Source organism: Nerophis lumbriciformis, linkage group LG32, assembly GCF_033978685.3.
Source record: "Nerophis lumbriciformis linkage group LG32, RoL_Nlum_v2.1, whole genome shotgun sequence".
NCBI classification, from domain to species: domain Eukaryota; kingdom Metazoa; phylum Chordata; class Actinopteri; order Syngnathiformes; family Syngnathidae; genus Nerophis; species Nerophis lumbriciformis.
Genome location: NC_084579.2, coordinates 28,177,475 through 28,198,535, shown reverse-complemented (window position 1 = coordinate 28,198,535; position 21,061 = coordinate 28,177,475). Strand labels below are relative to the sequence as shown.

Genomic DNA, 21,061 nt, shown 5'->3' with positions numbered 1-21,061 from the left:
ATATATTTTCCACGAAGAAGAAAAACGTCATATTTAGGTTAATTTAATAGTTAAAACAATGTTAAATAATTAACATTGTAACAACGTTCCCTCTAAGGCGCGCACCTTAGAGGGAACGTTGGGTGTGGGTCAGTTATGAACAACAGTCGAGCTTTCCCTTCATCAGGTCAGATTAGGAAGTGACCGCCAAAAGCAAAATGTGTGGCTTTAACATGTTCCACAATCTACATCGTAATATATGTACACCAGGGAGAAATTGAAGAAGACACATTTCAGTTTTACTCCTATGATGCCATCAGCCGGCTAGTCATCGATCGTGACATCTTCACAACTGTAAGTGAAATCTATTATTTGCTGCTATTGGTGTTCCAAAAATGACTCATTATTATCTAAACGAAATGCAGTTAATTTCTACTGATATCATTTCCATAGCTTGTGTATACCAGTCAGTATGAGTTGGACTATCAACATCTATCCATTTTTTTTTAATGTTAACACCGTTTTTGTTATAAACAGCTGTAGCCCTGGGCTGCAGCTGTTTATTTTATTTGTTTATTTAATAACATTGTATTTTATTTTATTTTAGTTTTTTTTTATTTTAGTTTTTTTTTACATGGGAGCAGGTAAAAATAATATGCTATGTAATCAAAACGTTTACTAAGATGATAACACAATTAACTGACATGTTAAAGTATAAATATGAGACGAAAATGTTGACAGAAACGAAATCCAATCATTTTAAATTTTGTCTTGTCGATAGGTGGGACAAGTTTGTAATATATCCAATCACAACTCTTTAATGGTGTACATGGAAAGAGGGGTGTGGGCAATGTTCCCTCTAATTTTTAATGTTTGTGAGCAATTGCACAAACTCCCTGAGCATTCAGTGGAGCACATGTGAGCAACATCAGACGTGCACACTGTGGCCACACCAGCGTCACACCTGTCCCAAATCTGACATCATAACAATTTAAATGTTTTATTAAAATCATTTTCTGATATAAGTGATTTTGCCCTCTTACAATGACGATAACAAAAAAACATGTTTTTCATGACCTATGTGCTAGTATTGTATGTCTGGCTGCGGGTCCTGCCTTTAAAAGAAATGTTCCCCCTTTCAGAGATTACATTTAGTTCCTGTAACTTTCTGTCTGTAAAATACATCTTTTTATTAGCATTTATGAAATCTAGTGACAATTTTTCATGAATATTATCCTTAGATTAACATTCTTAATAAATGGCAGTAAAATAAGCACACATCTGATTGAGGAGTCAAAGTGTTACAACCTGGCATTTATACATTGTGTGGCGTTGGGGTTGTCCGACTTTTTGTGTGGCCATAAACGCAACACTGGCTAAGTGCCATGAGTGCGTGTGTTGGTGCAGGTGAGAAAGAGCGAGCGGCTTCTGTTGAAACGACGGATGACAAAGTTGGTTTAAGCCTGGCTTGTATGGCAGAAAATTACCAGTTTTTATAGATAAAAGTTTTTTTTACTCATGTTTTTGGTGTGGTTACAAACAGTTTTGATCAATAAAGTGATTGATGGAATTCCTGTCCGTAAAGTGTCTCGACAGACGACAATTTAACTGTGTTGACAAAGATTGTTTTATTCATTGGGGCCACTCTTGTTGTCACTTGTCACTCATAGAGTTGCATTGCAAAATAATACAGAATAAATTGTAATGTGTTTTTTTTTTTTTAAAGTTCAGATGGGATTTTTGATTTTCTGCGCGGCATTAATTTGCTGTGCGCAGAGGACGTGTGAGCAGTGCGCAATTGCGCAGGCGCGCACCTTAGAGGGAACGTTGGGTGTGGGTCAGTTATGAACAACAGTCGAGCTTTCCCTTCATCAGGTCAGATTAGGAAGTGACCGCCAAAAGCAAAATGTGTGGCTTTAACATGTTCCACAATCTACATCGTAATATATGTACACCAGGGAGAAATTGAAGAAGACACATTTCAGTTTTACTCCTATGATGCCATCAGCCGGCTAGTCATCGATCGTGACATCTTCACAACTGTAAGTGAAATCTATTATTTGCTGCTATTGGTGTTGCGCCAACAATTGATTCCGTGCCAAATATGTATTCCCGCCGCCGCAAAGAGTGCATATGGCTTCCGGGCTTCGCCTATCTACAACTGATTACTATTGTACATGTAAGACAAACACTTATATGTGTGGTTATCATAAGAATATGTGTTTGAATTTGAATTTATTTAGGCCTATGTGTCCGATACATGAAAGATTTGGCCATTTCTATGGTATTAATGAGATTATAAAAGACTGATATTGATCCGATGTTGATGTGCTAAAACATCTTTCTTGTTTAGAAGCTACATGAAATTTTAAATGCTCTTGCTGGGATGGGCTGCAGCACCCCCACGACCTCGAAAAGGACAACCGGTAGAAGATGGATGGATGTGCATATATACAGTATATACACTTGCTTAGGCGGTCCATCGTAGTCGAAGATGACGTAGCTTCCATTTTGTTGCTCTGGTCGGTGGCTATCGTTGCTGGCGACGATGCCACTCCATATGACTATGAAGTCCGATCCTGGAACCACACGTCCTGCCACAGTGGGGACATGTCAGGCCTGGATCAGGGGGCTGGGATGGTTCTGGAACTGCAGGGTGGTGTCTTCGCCTCCGCTGATCCCTCCGGTGTTGGTTCCGACACTCCTCCAGATACATGACCCCGTTATGGCACAGCAAACGCCACAGCGATCGATTGGCTGCAGCTGTCTCAAGTTCGTGGGGTTTGATGTTGCACCTCTTCAATATCCCTTTCAGTTGGTCTTTGTACCTCAGCTTTTGTCCTCCGGGCTTTCTGTTGGCTGAAAGGAGCTGACCATAAAGCATCTGACGAGGCACTCGGTGTCCTGGCATCCGGATGGTGTGACCAACCCACCGGAGTTGTCGCTTTGCCAGGGTGGCCTCTATGCTTATGGACTCAATGCGCTGCAAGATGTCCGTATGAGGAACTCGGTCCTGCCATGTGATGCCAAGAATGCGTTGGAGACATCTGATGTTAAATGCATCAAGGCAGCGGATGTGTCTGCGGTATATTGTCCAGGCTTCTGACCCATACAGCAGAGTTGAAACACACACCGCCCTGTAGACTGACACTTTCGTTATACACACACACACACACACACACACATATATATATATATATATATATATATATATATATATATATATATATATATATATAAACCGTAGTTGTTGGCAGGTGTATGGATGTATATACGTATACGCATGTATATATATATATATGTATATATATATATATATATATATATAAACCGTAGTTGTTGGCAGGTGTATGGATGTATATACGTATACGCATGTATATATATATATATATTTATATATATATATATATGTATATATACATGCGTATACGTATATACATCCAGTATGGTTTTTGATAATCCATTCCGGTCTGCGGCTGCAGTGGTAAGAAATACGGTTTTCCATTAAAAATTATTAACTTAAAATACTGTAACTACATTCCCCAGTAGCTTGGCAGTTGCTTTTTAAACAAGTAGTGATTTCCGTTGCTTAGCTACATGCTACAAAAGAAGAGAGAGGGAGAAGAGAAAGAGAGAAATGGACGAGTGCAACTCCACAGGCAAGGGACAAAATATACGGGAAAAATCAATGATGATTGGTTGGTTTACGTATAATAAAAATCCATGATTGGTTGGTTTACTATGATGATGTTAGGATTTGGTGGATCCCAAGGATGCAGAGACGTGTTGTGTACAATTGTTCTTCCTTTTATTTAGGAGGAAGCACAAAGTAACAAAACAAAGGTGATGGTAGATAACACACAAAACTAAAAGCGCTAGACAAGGCTAGGAAAAATACTTCATGAAAGAAGTTAATATAAGGACAAAGTACAAACAAAAAACGCTAGACAAGGCTAGGAAAACATACTTCATGAAAGAAGTTAATATAAGGACAAAGTACAAACTAAAAACGCTAGACAAGGCTAGGAAAAATACAGGCAAACCTTAGATGAATGGTACACGATGAACTAGTGAGTTCTCTGGCAATATCAACAGGTTTGCAAGCAGTGACAAAGTTCCGGCGCTCACAGGCCGTCAGCAGCCAGGTTAAATAGGCTGCTTCTAATCTACGTCAGGTGTGTGCTGCTGCCTTGCGCCAGCTGCACTCCATACTGTGGACGAGAGAGAGAGTGAACATGGTGTGCAGACAACAACAGAACTGAGCAAGGAAATTTCAGATTACCACAGATGAGTCACGATTGGTTAAAATTAGGGCAAAACATTACGGACAGACCAATCAGAGGCAAGATAGGGCGGGTCATCGAACCAGGAAGGGAAATCACAACAGACACGCACATCCCAAATGACAACGAGAGAGTCGGAGAAGAGAAGAGGGAATGTTCAAGCGGGCGATTTATGTATTAAAAAAAATAGTGCAAGATGGCAGAGGGATTCTCTTCCTTAGATGTTTCTCTTAGTGATGTAGACGATGTCCAGGAAACCCACGATGCGTCTACTTGGCCACATTTGGACTAATGTATGCGTCTGGATAAAACAATGCCCAAAACATTAATTTTACCTGTTTACTAGTAAGCCCATATCAAAACTGCCCTTGACATGGAAGACGTGGAATACACATTTAAGAACACACATGATTGTGGTAGACATGCGATGACTTTTGCTACAGTATAGTATAAATGCTAAATTTCATTTTTATTGGTGTTTTAGAACAAGACAGGAGCTAACATTTTGTTCATTATTTCTACTGTTTATATTCTGACATTAAATCGTTGAATCATTTTTAAACATAAACAACATGACTGTACCCCCCACCAGGACTTTGTCCTGGACCTACCTGTGGCCCCTGGCTACTAGGCTTTTTGAGTTTCAAATGCTGGCAAGTATGTGTGTGTGTGTGTGTATATATATATATGTCTTAATAAGGTTATCCAAAAAATAGTGCTCGATACCGTAGTAGAGCGCAATATATGTATGTGTGGAAAAAAATCACAAAACTATTTCATCTCTACAGGCCTGTTTCATGAGGGGGGTACCCTCAATCGTCAGGAGATTTTAATGGGAGCATTCGCATACCATGGTTTGTATAGGGCACAGAGTGGGTGGGTACAGGCTGGCCTAGGGGCGTGGTGATTGGTTCATGTGTTACCTAGGAGGTGTTTCCGTCTATGGCGGCATGCTGTTACAATTTCGCTGCGCTTGTTGAGTGATGACAGGTCTGGACGGTAGATAATAAACAGTTTCTCTTTCAAGCATAGGTTGCATCTTTTATTACCACTATTGTAAGGTGTGCCGGATGCAAGAATTTGCCATGTTATTGAATATTCAACATTATTGTCTTTGAGGTCCCAAATGTGTTTGCTGAGTTCTGTGGAACTCAGCAAACACATTTGTTTGCTGAGTTCTGTGGAATTCAGCAAACACATTTGGGACCTCAAAGACAATAATGTTGAATATTCAATAACATGGCAAATTCTTGCATCCAGCACACCTTACAATAGTGGTAATAAAAGATGCAACCTATGCTTGAAAGAGAAACTGTTTATTATCTACCGTCCAGACCTGTCATCCCTCAACAAGCGCAGCGAAATTGTAACAGCATGCCGCCATAGACGGAAACACCTCCTAGGTAACACATGAACCAATCACCACGCCCCTAGGCCAGCCTGTACCCACCCACTCTGTGCCCTATACAAACCATGGTATGCGAATGCTCCCATTAAAATCTCCTGACGATTGAGTGTACCCCCCTCATGAAACAGGCCTGTAGAGATGAAATAGTCTTGTGATTTTTTCCCCCACACATACATATATATATATATATATATATATATATATATATATATATATTTTATAATTCTTTTTTAATAAATTATTATTATTAGTGTAAAATTTCAGCTTTTTCTCAGTGCATTCCGATTTATTGCTCTTTTTTTTACATCCATCCATCCATTTTCTACCGCTTATTCCCTTCGGGGTCGCGGGGGGCGCTAGAGCCTATCTCAGCTAAAATTGGGCGGAAGGCGGGGTAAACCCTGGACAATTCGCCACCTCATCGCAGCTGTTTTCATAGATATCTTATTTTAAAATATACAACTTTTAAAATTTTAGCAGTCACGTTAGGTATATTATTGGTATCGGAATTTCACTTGGTATACATGGGTTTCCGTTAGCAAAATATTATGGGTAATCCTCGCGGCAGCCGCCGTCTTGTGTGTCGTAACTTTGTTTATTCACTTGAATTATTTTCGCACTTTTGCTTCGACAATGTCGTCAACTTCGGGAAATGGGCTACAAGTCGCTCGGCGCGCGCAATTACTTTGTGTGTGGATGGGTACAGGAAATTAAACTGGCTACAAAGGAAGATAAATGTGTGCTCATCGCTCGTGATGCTACCCAGTCTAGGTGGGTAACATCATAAAGGTCTGTTCTTTTTCCTAATATTAATAAACAACAAATGTGTAAGTCTAATAAACACATCCAATCACATTATTCAATTACTTTATAATAGCTTTTATCATCGACAAGGAAAACAACATAATCCAAAGCACATTACCTGTTACAACACAAAACGATCAGAGCAAACTTTATAGTGTTGTTTTGCTAGATGTGGAGTAAATCCAGCTCGATTGATTCTAGCCAGCCACAGGTTGTGCCTTTCTGTCGACAGCCACTCGGTTTCTTTTGCCTGCTTTACAATGACCTTAAAAATATCGTAGTGCTTTGTGGTTCCTTGTCCCGAATTCGCGCATGTTTCTACAACCCCACACGACGCACGTGTGACCGATAGAGGCGTGCTTGGTTAAAAGTGTTTGCATACACGCCTCGCTTAGTTTTGACACACAATATGGCGGATGTCGTCGGATGACGTAATCGGAAACCCATCTATAGATCTGAAAGAAAATCAGTGGTATCGCACATCACGAGAGCAGTTGCTTAAAGGAATATATCAGTTAAGAGAAGAAAGAAAAACTATAGCGACGGGCCAGTCTTTTGAACAGCTTTCTGAATGGCATGGCTCATATATCAAGCCACATAAGGATGTAGTCCAAATCTGATCTTTTCAAATGTGACTGCAGTCTAAACGCAAAGCAACCTGAATGCGACCCGCATGTGACTTTTTCGTCAGCTTTGGGCGATCTCCGTTTGTGGATATTTCATCAAAAAATGCGGTTTTGGTAAGCAAAGTCTATTTTCATCACGAGTCAGTAGTGCGCAAACAATAGGTGTAGCTGCACATTGTATATATGTTATATAATTTCATAGTTGGTCAGAATAAATAAATACAATTTTATAAATATAAGTTCATATTTACATATGTGATTAAAAATTGATTTCCTTTGTTTAATTCATGCATGTTTGTTAACTTTATTTTCTATTACAAAACTGAATTGGAGAGGAACATATTTTTTTTACGGTTTGGTCACATTGTTTGGAGGACAATTAATATGTGACGGAATAAGGGAAGCAGCATGAGACTGCAAGCATTTGATGGAAGACAATGGAGTCTCGGCTTGAATTTAAACTTTATTCTCTCTGAGTTTGTGAGGCCAATGAGGTATGATTCTTTCTGATAATGTATGTGAAATCAATGTGTTTTCTTTTATTTGATGTCAGACTAATTGTAAGTTCTGTTTTTCCTTATTTATTAGTTCTAACAGCATTATTTTGGCATCGTTAACGAGAAGAAGGCGTGGCTGAAATAAATGTCGGTGTGAGAAAAACGAACAACTTGAGCCTTGATTAAGACCTTGGAGGGAGTAACAATAGGCTATATGCAAAATATGAGTATTTAGTGATACGACTCCAAAGAAAGTTAGTTAGTTGAAGGACGGGGATTGAAGCTGTGGCGTATTTGCTTACGTGTGAGTTAAGAAATAAAGCCAACAATCCACACTAATGTCCTCACCTTAAAAAGATGAGATGCCCCATAAATATATTACACCATATAAATCCATTCACAAATATCACTTTAATTCCACGTAAAAATAACCGTAATATTTAAAAAATCCTAGTACCGTATTTTTCGGACTATAAGTCGCAGTTTATTTTCATAGTTTGGCCGGGGGTGCGACTTATACTCAGGAGCGACTTATGTGTGAAATTATTAACACATTACTGCAAAATATCAAATATTATTTAGCTCATTCATGTAAGAGACTAGACGTATAAGATTTCATGGGATCTAGTGATTAGGAGTGACAGATTGTTTGGTAAACGTATAGCATGTTCTATATGTTATAGTTATTTGAATGACTCTTACCATAATATGTTATGTTAACATACCAGGCACGTTCTCAGTTGGTTATTTATGCGTCATATAACGTACACTTATTCAGCCTGTTGTTCATTATTCTTCATCTATTTTAAATTGCCTTTCAAATGTCTATTCTTGGTGTTGGGTTTTATCAAATACATTTCCCCCAAAAATGCGACTTATACTCCGGTGCGACTTATATGTTTTTTTCCTTCTGACCATTGATGTTGTGTCGTTCACGAACGATTCGTTCGAACGAACAAATCTTTTGAGTGAACCTACTGAACCGAATCACTTCATGAACTGATTTGTTCCTTTCTCAGTTCAGTTCCACTCATACCGCGACCTTGCCGGTATGAGTGGAACTGGCACATTCTGTGACTCACTGAACCCTTGACGTCGGCGAACGACGTAGCCAGCTACTCATCATGGGGGCGGGGGGAGGGACTGAGCGAACGATTCGTTCACCGCGGATTAATATTTTTTTTTTTTTGGGGGGGGGGCATTCGGTGAACAAATTTTTTGAACAACTCAATTTAAGGAACTGATTCTAGTGATTCAGTACAGTCAAAAGAACTGCCGATCCCATCACTATTGACCATACCCTTGAAGTATCCATTCATCCATCCATTTTATACCGCTTGTCCCTTTCATCATTAAAAGACTTAGACTTAGACTTCCTTTTTATTGTCATTCAAATTTGGACTTTACAACACAGATAAGAACGAAATTTTGTTACATAAGCTCATAGTAGTGCAGGATAAAAAAGCAATAAGGTGCATGTATAAATAAATACATAAATAAATAGGTTACTGTACAGATAGATATATTGCACTTTTCCACATGCGTCCACGTTTATGGATGTATGTTATATTGTCTTTTCTATTCCAGCGAGTTAATGATTACCGTATTTTCGCACTATAAGGCGCACCGGATTATTAGCCGCACCTTCTATGAATTACATATTTCATAATTTTGTCCACCAATAAGCCGCCCCGGACTATAAGCCGCGCCTACGCTGCGCTAAAGTGAATGTCAAAAAAACGCTGCGCTAAAGTGAATGTCAAAAAAACAGTCAGATAGTTCAGTCAAACTTTAATAATATATTGAAAACCAGCGTTCTAACAACTCTGTCCCAAAATGTACAAATGTGCAATCACAAACATAGTAAAATTCAAAATGGTGTAGAGCAATAGCAACATACCGGTAATGTTGCTCGAACGTTAATGTCACAACACACAAAATAAACATAGCGCTCACTTTCTGAAGTTATTCTTCATTCGTACCGGTAAATCCTTCGAATTCTTCGTCTTCGGTGTCCGAATTGAAAAGTTGCGCAAGCGTGGGTTCCAAAATGGCCGGCTCCGTCTCTTCGAAGTCATCGGAGTCAGTGTCGCTGTTGTTGTCCAGTAGTTCTGTGAATCCTGCCTTCCGGAAAGCTCGGACCACAGTTGTGACCGAAATATCTGCCCAGGCATTTACGATCCACTGGCAAATGTTGGCGTATGTCGTCCGGCGCTGTCTGCCCATCTTAGTGAAGGTGTGTTCGCCTTCGGAGCTGTGTGAAAAAAGCCACCCGGCCTCTTCACGTAAACTTCCCTTAACCACTCGCTCATCTTTTCTTCATCCATCCATCCCTTCGAGTTAGCTTTTATGATGACGCCGGCTGGAAAGGTCTCTTTTGGCAAGGTCTTCCTTTTGAATATCACCATGGGTGGAAGTTAGCATGGCAAGCTAGAACCACAGTGAAGGATGACTTCTCATTCCCTGTGGTGCGAATATTCACCGTACGTGCTCCCGTTCCACAGTGCGGTTCACAGGAATATCAGTTGCTGTGAAATACGGTAGTAATCCGTGTGCGGATGGAGAGATTGCGTCTTTTTATGAACCGGATCGCTTAGTAGGAGCCATTTTGTGGTCTTTACAGATGTAAACAGGAAATGAAACGTACGGTGATATCCGCGCGTTTTTTCTTCTTCTTCCGGGGGCGGGCGGTAGCTTACAGTAGAAGAAGAAGCGCTTCCTGTTCTATGGGGGCGGGTGCTTACCTTGGCGGTTGCTTGCGTAGAAGAAGAAGCGCTTCCTGTTCTACCGGGAAAAAAGATGGCGGCTGTTTACCGAAGTTGCGAGATCGAAACTTTATGAAAATGAATCGTAATAAAGCGCACCGGGTTATAAGGCGCACTGTCAGCTTTTGAGAAAAATTGTGGTTTTTAGGTGCGCCTTATAGTGCGGAAAATACGGTAATCATGCAGAGTGAAGTCATCACACATTAGAGATGTGACATTGGCGAACAAATTGGGTTTTTTTGAACAGCTCTTTTGAGTGAACAATGGTAGCCGTCCGTTTGGGAGCTGTCACGCCAAATGTCTTCCCCCTACAAAAACCTCCCCCTCCCATTTACTTCCGGGGTCATTTCCTCTTACGTCATTGACAGTGATCGATAGAATCCAAATCTCCTGAAAATGGTGGTGTCGCTGAATGACATTTGTCTTTATCTTTCCCAGGGGATTTGTCAAACACCAGCAGGCTTCGAAAAATTCCAGGCGGAGTGTTAGGGAAAATTTCAGGCGGAGTGTTAGGGCCGCTGCTGGGAACTTCTGTCTTCGTGGTAAAGTGCAAAAAATATTAAGTTAATTTGTCCGATTAATACAGACGTTTTGTTCACGCTATACTATAAAAAAAACAAAAAAAACAAGTATCCTTCCAGCGACGGGCAGTCAAAGCCGAAGTGTTATCGATCGCTGTCAATGACGTAAGAGGAAATGATGTAAGAGGAAATGACCCCGGAAGTAAATAGGGGGGGGGGGGGTTTGTAGGGGGAAGAAATTTGGCGTGACAGAGCTCTTTTTTATGCACATGCAAAACTTGTCTGTCAACAAGTAATAGTTAAAGAGTTAAAGTTAAAGTACCAATGATTGTCACACACACACTAGGTGTGGCGAGATTATTCTCTGCATTTGACCCATCACCCTTGATCACCCCCTGGGAGGTGAGGGGAGCAGTGGGCAGCAGCGGTGGCCGCGCCCGGGAATCATTTGGGTGATTTAACCCCCAATTCCAACCCTTGATGCTGAGTGCCAAGCAGGGAGGTAATGGGTCCCATTTTTATAGTCTTTGGTATGACTCGGCCGGGGTTTGAACTCACAACCTACCGATCTCAGGGCGGACACTCTAACCACTAGGCCACTGAGTCGGTCAAATGATGTGTTGCAACTTTCTTACAATGATATTTGTTCTTGTTTTTTCTGGTTCATTGGTACACATGTATGCACATTTGGCTGCCATGAAATCGATGCAATATTACGGATCAAAAATTGTAGTCGAGGTATTGATGAGTGAAGAAAACGAACCCTTAGTAGTGTGGGTGGCCCTTAAAAGGACCTTTTTTTGGATATTTAACAGATTGATCTATTTATCCTCCAAAGCCATACAAGGTACGTCCCTGTCGCTTGAGGGCATAGACCACATCCATGGCGGTCACAGTCTTTCTCTTTGCATGCTCCGTGTAGGTGACAGCGTCACGAATGACGTTCTCCAAGAAGACCTTCAACACACCGCGAGTCTCTTCATAGATCAGGCCGGAGATTCGCTTGACTCCGCCGCGGCGAGCCAGGCGACGGATTGCTGGTTTGGTGATACCCTGGATGTTATCACGGAGGACTTTGCGGTGCCTCTTGGCGCCGCCTTTACCAAGCCCCTTTCCTCCTTTGCCTCTTCCAGACATGATGTATAACTGATGCGTGCAGAGTGTAGTGATAACTGTGTCCTCTGAGCAGCCCTTTTAATACATAACTGCGGACCTGAGAGAGGACTGCTGCAGTCATCTGGGTTGGCCAGTCATTCAGTGAGCAGCACCCCTCCCCCATAACTTCAACGTGAAGAATTACATTCTTTCTTTTGCATTGTTTTATTGCATTTGATTGAAATGGTGCAATTACTAGTGCAAATAGCAGAAAAATGGTGCAATGTAAGCGTATATAATTATATTACCGTATTTTCCGCACTATAAGGCGCACCGGATTATTAGCCGCACCTTCTATGAATTACATATTTCATAATTTTGTCCACCAATAAGCCGCCCCGGACTATAAGCCGCGCCTACGCTGCGCTAAAGTGAATGTCAAAAAAACGCTGCGCTAAAGTGAATGTCAAAAAAACAGTCAGATAGTTCAGTCAAACTTTAATAATATATTGAAAACCAGCGTTCTAACAACTCTGTCCCAAAATGTACGCAAATGTGCAATCACAAACATAGTAAAATTCAAAATGGTGTAGAGCAATAGTAACATAATGTTGCTCGAACGTTAATGTCACAACACACAAAATAAACATAGCGCTCACCTTCTGAAGTTATTCTTCATTCGTAAATCCTTCGAATTCTTCGTCTTCGGTGTCCGAATTGAAAAGTTGCGCAAGCGTGGTATCCAAAATGGCCGGTTCCGTCTCGTAGAAGTCATCGGGAGTCAGTGTCGCTGTTGTTCTGTGAATCCTGCCTTCCGGAAAGCTCGGACCACAGTTGTGACCGAAATATCTGCCCAGGCATTTACGATCCACTGGCAAATGTTGGCGTATGTCGTCCGAGGCTGTCTGCCCGTCTTAGTGAAGGTGTGTTCGCCTTCGGAGCTGTGTGAAAAAAGCCACCCGGCCTCTTCGCGTAAACTTCCCTTAACCACTCGCTCATCTTTTCTTCATCCATCCATCCCTTCGAGTTAGCTTTTATGATGACGCCGGCTGGAAAGGTCTCTTTTGGCAAGGTCTTCCTTTTGAATATCACCATGGGTGGAAGTTAGCATGGCAAGCTAGAACCACAGTGAAGGATGACTTCTCATTCCCTGTGGTGCGAATATTCACCGTACGTGCTCCCGTTCCACAGTGCGGTTCAGTTGCTGTGAAATACGGTAGTAATCCGTGTGCGGATGGAGAGATTGCGTCTTTTTATGAACCGGATCGCTTAGTAGGAGCCATTTTGTGGTCTTTACAGATGTAAACAGGAAATGAAACGTACGGTGATATCCGCGCGTTTTTTCTTCTTCTTCCGGGGGCGGGTAGAAGAAGAAGCGCTTCCTGTTCTATGGGGGCGGATGCTTTCCTTGGCGGTTGCTTGCGTAGAAGAAGAAGCGCTTCCTGTTCTACCGGGAAAAAAGATGGCGGCTGTTTACCGAAGTTGCGAGATCGAAACTTTATGAAAATGAATCGTAATAAAGCGCACCGGGTTATAAGGCGCACTGTCAGCTTTTGAGAACATTTGTGGTTTTTAGGTGCGCCTTATAGTGCGGAAAATACGGTACATCAAATTACCATGACAAGTGTTTCCATTTCATGTTCACTTGATTTGCTGGCTTTTTGAAGTACCTGCTTGGTAGTTTAAATGCAAACCAAACTAGGGAGGAATTTTAACCTATTCTCGATTTTTGGAATAAATGTACACGTTCCCATCGAGCATAATAGACTCGAATCAAGACACTAAATTCTGCATATAATCATGCATTAAAGGTTTTGGCAAAAAGAGTGGAATAAAATCCTGGCCTGAAGTGTTTTATGACATGCTTGTTACAATGATGAAACTTTGGCATGTATGCAGCCAATGAGCTTTAATAAAATGTTTTCAATAAGACAAAACATTAACATTCTTCCAATATCAATGATTTTGCACAAATTACATCTCTTTCGATATTGCTTCTTTCTCCAGATTGTTTGTATGACAAAACAAAGCATTTCATGTTAAAGACAAACATGATCATAGAGGGAGGAAAAGACAAAAACCTCCAATATCTGCACACTATGCTTATTTATACACAAACTAAAGACAATGCAATGGTACATTACATCATACTCGTAGATTCGGGTACAGAGAGCAAGCTTTAATGTATTTAAAATATATTTTAATAATTGACCTATACTTTGTAATGCCATTGGGGTACGGAATCTTCCAAAAAGAGCCACAGAGACCAGTCTCGATTTGGCCTTAGCTTTCTTCAAGCCATATTCATTTTCATTAAAGGCGGTCAGATTGAATGAGTGAAATGTGTACAGCATGGGTGTCAAACTCTGGCCCGCAGACCAAATTTGTAATTTCATTTGGCCCTTGAGGCAATATCAAATTAAATAAATAAAATAAATAAATTTGTTTATTTATAATATCAAATTAACATTAGAGCTGGCCCACCGGTGCCGCTGTAACACCGCATTCACCGCTAATACTCATACTTGACAACCCTCCCGATTTTCAGTGCCCCTCTCGAAAGTCTCCTGAATTTCTTCCGATTTCCACCCGGACAACACAGCCATACAGGTCACACTGAGGGTGGCTGCATAAACAACTTTAACACAGTTACAAATATGCGCCACACTGTGAAACCACACCAAACAAGAATGACAAACACATTTCGGGAGAACATCTGCAACGTAACACAACAGAACAAATACCCAGAACCCCTTGCAGCACTAACTCTTCCGGGACGCTACAATATACACCTCTGCTAGTTTGACACCCATGGCTTACAAAAAGAGTAGACATAAACTTGCTGTCTTGTAATACACAATGACTCATCTTAACTGCCAGTCATTTTCTTGCTTGGGCATTGAAAAATAGTTTACAGCAATTGCGTTTAGTTTTGACAAGATTTCAATTATTATTTTATGCCATTCCCATTAATAATAAACATCTCAATTAACTGCAGCAGTTATTCTCAAAATGTGGTATGTGGGATGCCAAATAATTACTTTAAGTACAGCAAGAAAAGATGCCAGGAATCTGGCTTGGGCACTTCAGATTAGATCAGTGTGTTGCAAACTGAGCAGTAAAAAGGCCTGAATGGTTGATTTATTCATTATTTTATTTTAAAATTTATCAGCCTGTGGAAAAAGTTAATGTTGATATTTACCTCAGAAGGCTGCAAATAGAAAAGAGGCATTCCATTTTTTATTTAAAATGCCTTTTTTTTTCATTTGTTTTTTGAAAGTTGATTTAAAGCAAATCAGTGTAGCAAACTGAGCAATAATTAACATTTTATTCATGCACTCTCTTGCTATTTCAAGGCTTGAATGTTTGATTCATTCAATATTTTATTTTCAAATGTATTATTAGCCTGTGGAAAAAGTTTATTTTGATATTCACCTCAGAAGGCTGCAAATAGAAAAGAGGCAGTCAATTTTAAATTTTATTTGATATGCCATTGATGTTTTATCACTATTATAATTTGAAACTCAACTTTGCATGTCACAATACAGGTAAAAGCCAGTAAATTAGAATATTTTGAAAAACTTGATTTATTTCAGTAATTGCATTCAAAAGGTGTAACTTGTACATTATATTTATTCATTGCACACAGACTGATGCATTCAAATGTTTATTTCATTTAATTTTGATGATTTGAAGTGGCAACAAATGAAAATCCAAAATTCCGTGTGTCACAAAATTAGAATATTACTTAAGGCTAATACAAAAAAGGGATTTTTAGAAATGTTGGCCAACTGAAAAGTATGAAAATGAAAAATATGAGCATGTACAATACTCAATACTTGGTTGGAGCTCCTTTTGCCTCAATTACTGCGTTAATGCGGCGTGGCATGGAGTCGATGAGTTTCTGGCACTGCTCAGGTGTTATGAGAGCCCAGGTTGCTCTGATAGTGGCCTTCAACTCTTCTGCGTTTTTGGGTCTGGCATTCTGCATCTTCCTTTTCACAATACCCCACAGATTTTCTATGGGGCTAAGGTCAGGGGAGTTGGCGGGCCAATTTAGAACAGAAATACCATGGTCCGTAAACCAGGCACGGGTAGATTTTGCGCTGTGTGCAGGCGCCAAGTCCTGTTGGAACTTGAAATCTCCATCTCCATAGAGCAGGTCAGCAGCAGGAAGCATGAAGTGCTCTAAAACTTGCTGGTAGACGGCTGCGTTGACCCTGGATCTCAGGAAACAGAGTGGACCGACACCAGCAGATGACATGGCACCCCAAACCATCACTGATGGTGGAAACTTTACACTAGACTTCAGGCAACGTGGATCCTGTGCCTCTCCTGTCTTCCTCCAGACTCTGGGACCTCGATTTCCAAAGGAAATGCAAAATTTGCATGGTTGGGTGATGGTTTGGGGTGCCATGTCATCTGCTGGCGTCGGTCCACTCTGTTTCCTGAGATCCAGGGTCAACGCAGCCGTCTACCAGCAAGTTTTGCCACTTCAAATCATCAAAATTAAATGAAATAAACATTTGAATGCATCAGTCTGTGTGCAATGAATAAATATAACGTACAAGTTACACCTTTTGAATGCGATTACTGAAATAAATCAAGTTTTTCAAAATATTCTAATTTACCGGTACTGGCTTTTACCTGTATAGTTATATAAACCTTGCTTGTTCATTATTCACTGCCAAACTTGTTTGGGTCCCTATTATAAAGGTTAGTTTGTTCAACCTTAAACGGTGGGTTTATTGATTATATTTTGGCCCACTCTGTATTTGAGTTTGCCACCCCTGGTGTACAGGAAGACAACCTTCAATAATGAGGTTGTTGTTTTCCAAGCCTCTTCAATGGAAACAAGCTCATTACGGATAAGTGGGTGGCTCTTAAAAGAGCCGTTGTGGGGTCTTCCTTGCAGGCAACAGTCTTACTTCTTGGCAGCCTTCTCGGTCTTCTTTGGCAGAAGGACAGCCTGGATGTTGGGTAGGACACCGCCCTGTGCAATAGTCACTCCGCCAAGGAGTTTGTTGAGCTCCTCGTCGTTGCGGACGGCGAGCTGCAAATGGCGGGGGATGATCCTTGTTTTCTTATTGTCGCGAGCTGCGTTGCCGGCTAACTCCAAGATTTCAGCAGTCAAGTACTCGAGCACTGCCGCCAGGTAGACAGGAGCGCCGGCACCGATACGCTCGCCGTAGTTGCCTTTGCGGAGCAGCCTGTGGACACGACCCACCGGGAACTGAAGCCCGGCCCGGGATGATCGGGTTTTAGCCTTGGCTCTAGCCTTGCCGCCAGTTTTGCCGCGTCCAGACATGATTTGGTTGAGAGATACGTACGTCGATGACTATCGAATGAGGGAACAGACACTATATATGCAAGACTGCTACTCAATGATTGGTTAGCTGAAGCGGGAAAAGATTCGGCCAATCAAAAAATGGCTACTCCAACGGCCCATGACGTCAAACTATTAGTACTCAAAGTAGTTCGGAAATAATCATAATTTTATGCCTTACCATAACATTAAAAATGATGGTGATACCCTGGATGTTGTCACGGAGAACTTTGCATGTTAAAAATACTAAATACTAAAAAATACTAAATACTAAAGCCAAAAATGTATTATGATATTAAATAATGTTTTTTAAATTAGTATTTTTATTAACATTCTATACAACCAATATGTTCCTCTCTGTATAATAAAGAACAACTATTCAATAGTGATTTTTATGTTTTAATTCGACACATTTGCAATCCGTTTTTGACTGGGAAGACCACTCAAGAAGAATTAATTAGTTCCCTTGATTGAAGTGAACATAAAGTTAATTTACGTGTGTTGCTTCCATTATTGTAGATGAACCTGGGCGCGACCGACCGTGCACGCGTGTAAAAAGCGACCAAGCAACTAAAAAAAACCTGTTATAGCGTCCTCCTTTTAGTGCAGACCTGGGCAAATTAAGGCCTGGGGACCACATGCGGCCCGTTAAGCTTTTCAATCTGGCCCGCCGGACATTCCCAAATAATTTTTTTAGATGTTTAAGATGGAAAATGTAGCTGCCATTATGATGTGCAGTAATGTTTTCTAATGACCGTAAGTCTTCAACTATACTAAATCTTTCAATGGTTGGAATCTGCATGATATACTGGTTACCGGTACTATGGTCATATAATTAGTTACTATGGTCATCTAATTACCGTATTTTTCGGAGTATAAGTCGCACCTGCAGAAAATGCATAATAAAGAGGGAAAAAAACATATAAGTCGCACTGGAGCCCGGCCAAACTATGAAAAAAACTGCGACTTATAGTCCGAAAAATGCGGTAGTTACTATGGTCATCTAATTAGTTACTATGGTAATGTAAGTCACAGCAGTTCAGACGAGACACCAAGCAGCGTGGGTGGGGAGCGTTTCCACAGAGTGTTTCCAGAGCCTGAAATGTGGGTGTCAGGAACAGACGCGGAAGGAGATTTTTACAACAAAGTTCTGAAGCTTAGTGATGTATCAGATGCATCAGATTGTAGGCGGGGTATTTTTTACCCTTCGCGTTCATATTTCACTGTGTTGTGTTTGTTGCATTTTTGTTGTGTTTCGCTTTATTGTAAGATATGTCAATCAAGAGGGGGTGTGACGTTCATATGTTGTCAATATTCAGTTTGTTATCGTTCATAGTTAATATTGTAAATCCCACATTCTTTATTTTCATGTACATTCTGGGTGTATCATTCAGTAAAAAAATTTAAAATTCCATTCCGTTTTTTAAGGCGGTCTGTCATAACATTTTTAGCATTCAATCAGACATTATTGTGAGATTTTGTATTAGTGTTCCTAAAAATCAGATATACCGGCCCCCAGACACATTTTTTTTCCTCAAAATTTGGCCCCAGAGTCAAAACAATTGCCTAGGCCTGTTGTAGTGTGTACTGATGTTAAAGACAATATACACTTCATTGCACATGTACTATATCGATTAAGTGCCGTGCCAGCAATCGGAGGGTTGCTGGTTACTGGGGTTCAATCCCCACCTTCTACCATCCTAGTCACGTCCGTTGTGTCCTTGGGCAAGACACTTCACCCCTTGCTCCTGATGGCTGCTGGTTAGCGCCTTGCATGGTAGCTCCCGCCATCAGTGTGTGTATGTGTGTGTGAATGGGTGAATGTGGTAATACTGTCAAAGCGCTTTGAGTACCTTGAAGGTAGAAAAGCGCTATACAAGTATAACCCATTTATCATTTAAGTGCTTTATAACTCCACTAGAGTTTTGCAGCAGCACAAGAATGTCCGTGTACTTTATATAGGCACTTTAAACATGCAAAAGGGTTTCCTTGCGTGTTGATTTTAAAAATAATGTACACTTCACTGCACATGCAATATATCACCATGTTGCTAAACATGTTAGAATTCTTCTGACATTTGCAATTTAGACTCAATATCCCTCTTCAAATCAAGACTCAAAACACACCTATTCCTAATCATCTTATCTTATCTATCTTTGTTGTTGTTATTGTCTTTATCCAATTTGATTTTATTGTTTTGATTTTGTACGGTGTCCTTGAGTGCCCAGAAAGGCGCCGTATAAGTTAAATGTATTATTATTATTATTATTATTATTAATTATATGAGTTTTGGGTTTCAGTAGCACAGGTTTGCACATTAAAAACTGAAAAAAAAGATACACATTTTTACCAGGGCTCTGTGTAGGTTAGTTTTAAAGATAATGTACATGTCCTTGTATGTCGAGTTTATCAAAATAAACATAATAGGAGGTGCAATGCCACCAACTTGGCTGTTGCTGCTTTTTTCAGGCTTCTGATTGGACAAAATGTGCATGACAGCAAGTGTATGCGTTTGTGTGTAGACAGATCGTTTTAAAACTACACTTGTGTGGATGGAGATCATTTTAACCCCAAATATGCGTTTTTATAAACTTCATGTTCATGTGGAGCTGGCCTTAGAGCACATACATTCTGGTAGTTATAGGGTTGGTCAGCCTTTCATCTGTACAGTTAGTGATCAAACAGCATCATCTACTGGTCATAGCTTGCATTGCACATTTGGGTAAACGGTCACCCAAATTGGGGAAAAGGCAGTGTTTTTCAACCTTTTTTTGAGGCAAGGCACATTTTTTTCATTAAAAAACTCCGTCAGGAAACTGTAAATGATACTCCACCAGGTTGTTGTGCCTTATTTTGAGTTTGTTGGTGTTTTCCTGTGTGTAGTGCTTTAGTTTTTGTCCTGCACTGTTATTTTGGTGGCCCTTCCTGTTTTGTTGGTGTTTTCCTGTAGCGGTTTCAAGATTCAAGATGCTTTATTATTGTCCATTCTTTAACATGTACAAGACACATAAGAACTGAAATTACATTTTCGGCACAGTCCCACTAAGAGCAGACATACGTTACAAGGGGGACAAGACGGGACCGCCAACGGATCAGCCACTTACGTCGCTCCTTTGAGCGCTATTCCGCGCACTTGCTTTGTGTTAGCAAGCAAGGCTATTTACGTTGTTGCGATCCTTCTTTGTGTGGACATTGTTGATTGTCATGTACGGATGTACTTTGTGGATTCCGTAAGTTTTTACTGTCGTCCAGCATTCTGTTTCAGTTTACTTTATAGACTGTTCAGTTTTACTTTCGTTTTGCATAGCCATAGCCTTTTCCTTTCCATTTTGTTCATTTTTGGTTTAAACATTACATACCGGTTTATCTGCATGCTGCCTCCCGCTGTGGTCTGCATATTGGGATCACAACATCCTTGTCTCATCCTACACATTCCGACTTTTACAACGCAATTAACTGACAGCACAGACACTGAGCAACGGCACATTTGCAGATTATAATTATAGATTTGCAATAAATATTTTTTGGAACAGTTAGGTGTTAGGTGAAGTTGCATACATTTTCCACAGAACAGCAGGCTATATACAGTAGTGCAGTGATTTTCAACCACTGTGCCGCGGCACACTAGTGTGCCGTGAGATATTGTCTGGTGTGCCGTGGGAAATGATGCAACTTTACCTAATTGGTCCAAAAAATATTTTTTGCAAATCAATAATCATAATAATGTGACATTGTCTAGTGCCTGTGCTGTGTAGAG

At 40.5% G+C, this 21,061-nt stretch overlaps 2 protein-coding genes across 2 annotated transcripts; both read right to left on the bottom strand.

The window, feature by feature from the left end:
- Window positions 1-11,585: 11,585 nt before the first annotated feature.
- LOC140677471 (histone H4) lies at window positions 11,586-12,020 on the bottom strand. Its single transcript, XM_072912076.1, has one exon. The coding sequence runs from the start codon at window positions 12,018-12,020 to the stop codon at window positions 11,709-11,711; it is 312 nt and encodes a 103-aa protein (XP_072768177.1). The 3' UTR covers window positions 11,586-11,708.
- A 4,863-nt stretch (window positions 12,021-16,883) lies between these two features.
- Window positions 16,884-17,298, bottom strand: LOC133574567 (histone H2A). Its single transcript, XM_061926739.1, has one exon. It carries the CDS (start codon window positions 17,284-17,286, stop codon window positions 16,903-16,905), a length of 384 nt encoding a protein of 127 aa, XP_061782723.1. The 5' UTR covers window positions 17,287-17,298; the 3' UTR covers window positions 16,884-16,902.
- Window positions 17,299-21,061: the final 3,763 nt, after the last annotated feature.